General features: G+C 48.1%; 1 protein-coding gene across 1 annotated transcript; it reads left to right on the top strand.

Annotated features, from left to right (window-relative positions):
- The first annotated feature begins 2,322 nt into the window (after positions 1 to 2,322).
- ASCL1 (achaete-scute family bHLH transcription factor 1) lies at positions 2,323 to 7,481 on the top strand. The gene is made up of 2 exons (XM_020804402.3): positions 2,323 to 4,329; positions 6,096 to 7,481. The coding sequence occupies exon 1, from the start codon at positions 3,549 to 3,551 to the stop codon at positions 4,287 to 4,289; it is 741 nt and encodes a 246-aa protein (XP_020660061.3). The 5' UTR covers positions 2,323 to 3,548; the 3' UTR covers positions 4,290 to 4,329; positions 6,096 to 7,481.
- Positions 7,482 to 7,708: the final 227 nt, after the last annotated feature.

Raw genomic sequence — 7,708 nt, forward strand, 5'->3', positions numbered from 1 at the left:
CCACCCTTCAAGCTGAGTGCCAAGGTCAGCTTAAGATACTTGGGTGCCTGAGGGCAAGGGCAAGATGGATTCCCTCCCTCCACTCCATATACAGAGACTAGCTGGACTGGCAGTTCAGTCTCCCTTCAGCACTGGTGGAGGGTAAGCATCTTTCAGTGTTCCAGAAACATTAGGCTAATTTAGGGAGCCAAGAACAAGTTGTATTGCAGAGAAAACAGCTGTGATGTCCAGCCAAGAAACTGCCATTGCCACTCACTACATCTAGCATCCGAGATAATTATTTCATTCTGCCCAAAGACAGGGCCAGCCCGCTCATGAAGAGCAGAGTCTTAATTATTCAATTAACAATTGGAATAACAATACTGGGCAATGTCGGTTCTCTGTAAAGTGCTTCTTGGATTAAAATATTTGAGAAATATACGTATTCTATGTCATAAATGTTGATGATCAATTCATAGGACTGCTCGCCCTTGGGGGGGGGAGGTAATTAAACGGTGCCTGCCAATATACTCCAGCAGCAGTGAGACGAGAAGGGATTTTAAGACCTTCATGCTACTTTCCTAAACTTTCCCAGATTCAGACACTTAACAATGTGTTTTATAATCCTATTAACTTCAGCAGGACTTCAAAGTACTGGATGAATCCTTATGCTCTTAATCTAGACCCCCATGTGCATTTCCAAGGGAATATGGGGCACCTGCAGAAATGGGGTTCCCCCTTTACTACAGTAAAGGGAACAGTTCAGAATATACTCTTTGGTATATTCAGAGATGTTTCTCCCACTTATGGGAAGTCAATTTGTGTCCAAAAAGCAAAGGAAACTCTGTAAAGAGTTTTTTGAATCTCAAAAAAACAAAAAACAAAACCCAGTACATTCTGAGTTACTCTGGCATATGTTCACGAACAGGTTGGCTCTCTAAGTGGAAAAGCTGTGGCAGAATTTATCAGATTACTCTCTTCTGAGGGGGAGAGAAAAGTTATTTGTGATACTTGTTCCCTTGAAAGAGGAATGTTACAGGAGTGGCAGGGAGGATTGCTATACCTCCTGTGCACAAGCTGTCTATGGCACTCTGCAAAAGTTTCTCTGAAGAGTCTGGTCCAGTCATCATCTCACACTACCCTAGCATTAGAAAAAGGTGCTTTTGGGGACTACAACTCCCAGAATCTCCTGAACTGGCCGCTGGCTATGCTGGTTGGGGAATTATGAGATTTGCATTCCAAAAGTGACCTTTGCAAGGTCTGGATGCACTGTAAGATGCACATTACTGCCCACTTGAAGGAACATAATGGCGGTGGCCTGGCATAGAGGTGAGGCGAAAGAAGCTGTGCTTCACCATTGGGACCCCCATTCTCACAAAACTGCTGAAGAATTTCCCTTCTCCTTGAATAAATTCAGTGAAAAAGTCCCTCCAGTTCCTCTATCCACAATAAGAGGGAGTTTTAGAGAAACCATTCATGTGCCATGCAAGCTGCTCATTATCTTTATCAGCTTGATGCCCTAAGCATGTCAGAAATAAGTCCTATTCATTTCAGTTGATGTACTTCCCCCTTATGTATGGGCTTGCAGACAAAGGCAGCGAAGGGGTGGAGCAACAATGTGGAAGAAAGTAAGGGGCGGATGGGGAAGCATTAACTGTGGATTTGTGGGGTGGGGTGTGTGAAAGATTCCTTCTGAAGTTGGCAAAATAATTCTGAAGTATGAACTCCATCCTGAAGTTACTTATACTATGCCTTTTAAAAAAATACACAACTGGAAAAATAACTCCTCGTCGGTGGTTCCAGAGTTGCAGTTCTGTACTCTTAGCTGCAAGTCATTCTCCTTGAACACTGATTTACTTATGCTGTACATTGCACAAATGGTGCTGCATTCTTTTCCTTCTGAATCTGTCCCTCAAAAGTGTTGTTCAAAAGGGAAAACTTCAACTTAAGTCTAACTTGAAGGATATGGGAGTGGGGTAGCCGAGTACTCTCCTTGCAGGAAAAAAAAAATCCCACGTGTTTTCGGACTGTGTGTGTTAGGCGCGTTTTAGTCTTGCCACCGATGAATTCTATTTAAAAAAAAACACCTGCTGATTTATGTTTATCCTTAACCTACACACTGGCAGGCGGGCGAGAGAAACAAGGGGAGGACAGAAAGGAAGATACTGGAGACTCCCGTTTAAAAAGGGATTCGCTTCTCACCGAAGGGAATCCACTGCTTTTTGCTGAAGTGTTCCTTCCCTCGTAAGCACCACAGGGCTCTCCAAATGGCACCCTCTCACTTCCATGTTTCTACCCCTAGCAGGGTTCCCCCTGAGGGCGGCTCGCCCCGGTTCATGAGTCCAGTTTTCTCGCTCCCCGCCAGCACTCTGGGCGACACGGTTGCCATGTTGGTTCCCCTGAGGAGCGCCCGAAGACGTCCAGGCGCCTCCGGAACCACCCTCCGCCTAACAAAAACGAGAGCCTTTGCGGACCCCGACCCAATACCGCAGCCCACCCCACCCCCCGCTTCCCTCGCCCCTTCTGCACGAGCAGGGCTTCGCCCGTCTCCCTCCGCGCAGCCTGCGGCTCCTTCCCCTCTGCCTTCCCTGCACCCTTTCTCAATCAACTGACCCCCCCTCCCGGCCGGAGCTCTATTACCGCCTATTCTTAAGCCCAGCCAATCAGCACTAGCGGGCCCCGCCTGAGCCCCCGCCTTCCTTCATCCCCATGCGGTGGCCGAGCCCAATTGTTTATTCAGTGGCTGGGCCAACGGCACGCGCCGGGCGCACGCACTTGCAACAACAAACCTTGGAAGGGGAGCGCGGGAGGGGGAGGGCGAGCGGAGGCGGAGCCCGGGCCAGCGCGTGGGTACGAGGGCTTTTTTTTTTTTTTAACCCACCCACCTTCTGTCTTGTGGCGGGGCGGGGGAAAGCGCGGGCCTGTGTGTTGTATTTTCCCCCCTCTCCACACACCCCCCACCCCGTCAGGAAAAGGCGGCCGCACTCCTGGACTCGCGGCCGCTGAGGGCAAAGCATGGGAGTGTGGAAGGCGTAAGGTGCACTGTGTGTGTGTGTGTGTGTGAGAGAGAGAGAGAGAGGGAGGGAGAGAGAGAGCGAGAGAGCGCCTGCCTGTCGGAGTGTCTGTCTTGTGTGGCTGGACCGAGGAGCAATAGAAGGAGGCGGAGGCGGCGCGAGCGTGGTAAAAAGAGCGCGCGGGGGGGATGCTGAGAGTGTGAAAAGAAAGGGGGGGAGCAAGAGGCACTCCCGCCGCCCCTTATAAGAGAGACAATCTCTGGACTCATTTTTGGCAAAAGTGCTTTGGCGAAGCAGGCTGCGCACACGCGAGCGCCACGAGCCTCCCTCGGTTCCAAAGAAAAGGGAGGCGGGAAAGCAAGCCAGCGGTGCCGTCCTGAGCTTTTGCTCTTGCTCGCCTGCTCCGCTCGTTCCCTCTCTCCTACTTCCTACCCCTTTTCCAGCTCCCTTCGCCTTCCATCTCTCTCTCTCTCTCTCTCTCTTTTTCCTCAAACCGCGAGCCCCACCGCGCGCGCCTTTTTTTCCCCCTCCTTCGCGCGGCCCGCTGCCCACCCAATGGCCAGCGGCAGCTCCGCCAAGATGGACAGCACCCTCAGCCAGCCGCCGCCGCCGCCACCACCGCCGTTCTTGCAGCCCGCCTGTTTCTTCGCGGCAGCCGCGGCAGCAGCGGCCGCCGTAGCCGCCTCCCAAAGCGCCCAGCCGCCGCCGCCGCCACCGCCGCAGCAGCTGAGCCCAGCGCCGGGCAGTCAACCGAGCCAACCCTCTCCGGGCGCCGCCAAAGCGACCGCTGCTCCAGCTGGACCAAAGCCGCCGCCGCCGCCGCCCCCCCAGGCGCCCCAGGTCAAGCGGCAGCGCTCCTCGTCGCCGGAGTTGATGCGCTGCAAGCGGCGCCTCAACTTCAGCGGCTTCGGCTACAGCCTCCCGCAGCAGCAGCCGGCGGCGGTGGCGCGGCGGAACGAGCGGGAGAGGAACCGCGTCAAGTTGGTCAACCTGGGCTTTGCCACGCTGCGCGAGCACGTCCCCAACGGCGCCGCCAACAAGAAGATGAGCAAGGTGGAGACCCTCCGCTCCGCCGTCGAGTACATCCGAGCCCTCCAGCAGCTCCTGGACGAGCACGACGCCGTCAGCGCCGCCTTCCAGGCGGGCGTCCTCTCGCCCACCATCTCCCCCAACTACCCCAACGACATGAACTCCATGGCAGGCTCGCCTGTCTCCTCCTACTCCTCGGACGAAGGATCCTACGATCCCCTCAGCCCGGAAGAGCAAGAGCTCCTGGACTTCACCAACTGGTTCTGAGAGGCCTGGGGTGGCCCTCTTGGCTGGGACTTGGCAGCAGGTGGGTTTGGCTTAGCTTGCGCCTGGGGTGGGGGTGCCATGGCACGGGTGGAGGAGGGATCGTGTTAGGGCTGAGTTAGCGGCCTCGGAGGCCATGGAAAGAAAAGATGGGCTGCGCTTGTACCTTCCTGACCGGGAGAGACAGCAAGCTGTGAAAGCAACGTTTAAAGGTCTCTGCCCCGAGAATCCTACAGTCATTCATTCATTTGGGCAGGGAAGGGAGAATGTGTTCAAATCTAGTTATGGGGGCATGGATTCCCACCCAATAAAATCAATTAAGACCAGGGGGAGCTACATTCCAAGGAAGGGAATGGCTGATCTTCCATTTGATTGGAATGACAGTGAGCTGAATTCTCAGGTTGGAATCCTCTGACCTACTGATAGGGAAAGACACTAGGTCTCTGGCTTCAAGATCACTGGAGTGTGTCTGAGCGCCAGTTTAGGGGAGGTGACAGCTACTACTAGGCATGGACTGCCACTTCTTCTATGATGGAGTTGCTAGAAACCACCAAACACTCCAGAGGGTGGATTGGATTGGATTAGGAAAACATTGCTGCTGTCAATTATATGACCTGGTACTCAAGACTGGGCTTCTGCAGTCAGCAAAACATGTTGCCCAAAGTAGGCCTAAATATTGGATCACCGCAACGACCAAAGATCTCAATGAATTTGGTCTGGCTAAAAGATTGGAGCCAAACCAGCTCAAATTTAAATTTATTTCATGCATTTTATTGGTTTCCCCTTTCCCCTCACACTCCACACCTCACGACAATGTAACTCCCATAAAACACTAGAAAACAATGGAGAAAATATTATAAACCATAAGCCAGCACACCTTTATTTCTGCTAGTGATATTTTAATCTCCCAAAGCCCACCATTTAGAAGTTGCATTGATTTCAGCAGGCCTTCGAGTTCAGCAGATCTTCCAACTGATAGGCCTTATTACATAAAACTCTACTGTGGCTGAGATTTCCAGATGTGTTTGGTATCCTGAATGTCAGTTCTGCACAAGTTAACACAAGTGCTGTAAGTGTTAGATAAACCTATGCACACCATCTGGAGGTCTATGTGAAAGAAAACCACACATACAGTAACTAATGAAATGAATTATTACGTGTACTACAGTGGGGTCTTGACTTGAGAACTTAATCCGTATTGGAAGGCGGTAAAAGTCTGTAAGTCAAGTCTCCATTGACCTACAGTGCATTGAAAACCGATTAATCCCGTAACAGGCCGTTTTTGTTCCATTTTGGTTTTTTTCTGGTCTGTAAGTCAAATCTCAGTCTGCAAGTCAAACCTAAATTTTGCAGCCAGAGAAGTCTGTAACTCAAAAAGTCTGTAAGTCAAGCCGTCTGTAAGTCAAGGGTCCACTGTATAAGACAATGGAGGTTTACAAAGAAGACCCTGTGTGTTCCAGTACACTTTCTCCATATTGTGTTTAGGGTTTCAGTCAAAGGCTTTGGTTTTTATGAACACTTTCCTAGAAGTAAGTCCCACTCAACATTGTGAAGCTTCTCTCCGAGTTCAATAAACATGTGATAGGGGCATAACTGTATTTAGGGTAGATGCATCATTTTGAAGCAGGCCCCACTGAAGTCAGTGGGAGTTCCATCAGGGTCCTGAAAAATCTACATGTATTTGAGTTAAATCCAGATAATTCAATCTAGTATGTGATCTAAAAGTACTTGAAAGTGGGTCTGGAAGTTACTCCCATTGGACTAAGCCTTGACACTGACCTTTCTCCTCTTTTCTCTCTCATTTACTAGGATTTGTTGAAAAATGGATACATCTTACTGCCGCCTTTCCCTTCTCATTATGGGAAGGGAAAAGGAAACGAAGACAGTGAAGCACAGAAGGAGTTGGACTTTTTCTCCAAGAAACCTGAAGCACTCCCAGATTCTGCCTTTGCACTCCAGGCTGTTCAACATGACATGCAGCCCCTATTAGTGTTTACTTGGAAATAAGACCCAGTATGTTTCATGAGACTTCCTACATTCAGATAAGTGTATGTAGGTTTGCCTTATATTGCCTGGTGTGACTTACATCCAAGTAAACATGCACAGATTCAGTCTACACTATGGTCATAGACACAAGAAGGGGTGCATGACATGGTGGGATATCTCTCAGTCTATTGTCTATCCCAAAACTTTAAAAACAGCACTACCTGTTCCATACCAGTCTTCAATAGAGCAATGAGCTTCCCTTTCTGCTGATATGAATGCAGTATTGGCCCTTTGGAAAGACTGTTTTACCTACTGGATAATGCTCCTGAACATGCAGTGCAATCTCAAACATTTTTACTCAGATGTAAGTCCAACAGTATACAATAGGACTTATTTCCTAGTAATTGACCTTAGGATTGCAGCTGTGTAGATTTCCTGTATCCACACTTATTAAATTTAGTGAGACCTTCTCTTAGGTCTATGTGAAAAGCATTGCCACCCTAGTTGCCTATTATTGTGGAGATTTTGCAAATCAAAACTATGCTGAATTCAAAGAATCCTCTGAAATATCTCCCTCTCCCCTTTGTCTGCTTTCCCACTGCCATTCCCACCACAAAATGCTTCCATTTTTTCTTGTGAACTTTTTATTATATATATTAAAAATCTATTTGTATCAATCCTAACCAATTTGGGGGATATATTAAGCTATTTTTGTATATAAGAGACAGAGAAATTTATAAACTTTTTGTACAAAATGTTTTAAAATGTGTATATCTTGATAACTTTTTTAAAAAAATATGTAATGCTTATTACCTCTTCATATCTAGATTAGTAGTCAATGCAACCTTACAACTGCCATGTTTTTGTTATGTGGTTTTGTAAAGGACTTGGAAATGCCTCCAGAGGTACTTTAGCACCAACGTGTCTTACTTTTTTATAGAAACTTTGCTAATGTATTAATAATGTTATTAAACAATGTTCAGAGTGAACAAACTTTATGCAGCTATTGTCCAAACGCAAAATTGTAGCTATTTATTATACAAGCTGCTGCCTTTTGAAGAAAGAAGAAAAATAAAAAGGAGGGGTGGGGGGGGCTCTTTTACCACTGCCTTTTCATGCTGTTTTATTACCAACTGACAAAGGTCATCATGTATAACTGTGCTTTATACAAACTAGTTTGGTAATAAAACTTTTGTTTCAATTAAATAATGTCTTCCTGGTTCTGCAGCACCTTTTGTGTGTCATGCTCCTTTCTGCCATTGACCAATCATGTGTGAGAATAGAGAATATGGAAAACCATGTATCTGGGGAGAAAGCCAGTTTGAATATGTGTTGAGGGATGGATGTGTCAAGGATTCTGTAAGATTCACAATAGCACTGCAGCCTACTCCTTTTTTTTTGTTTCCAAATATGCCTTTACTCTAGGGATGTCTCTC

This window comes from Pogona vitticeps, chromosome 5, assembly GCF_051106095.1.
Source record: "Pogona vitticeps strain Pit_001003342236 chromosome 5, PviZW2.1, whole genome shotgun sequence".
Classification (NCBI taxonomy): domain Eukaryota; kingdom Metazoa; phylum Chordata; class Lepidosauria; order Squamata; family Agamidae; genus Pogona; species Pogona vitticeps.

Excerpts from the sequence above, each read along its gene's own strand:
- ASCL1 (XM_020804402.3), top strand. The coding sequence starts at position 3,549 with ATGGCCAGCGGCAGCTCCGCCAAGATGGACAGCACCCTCAGCCAGCCG.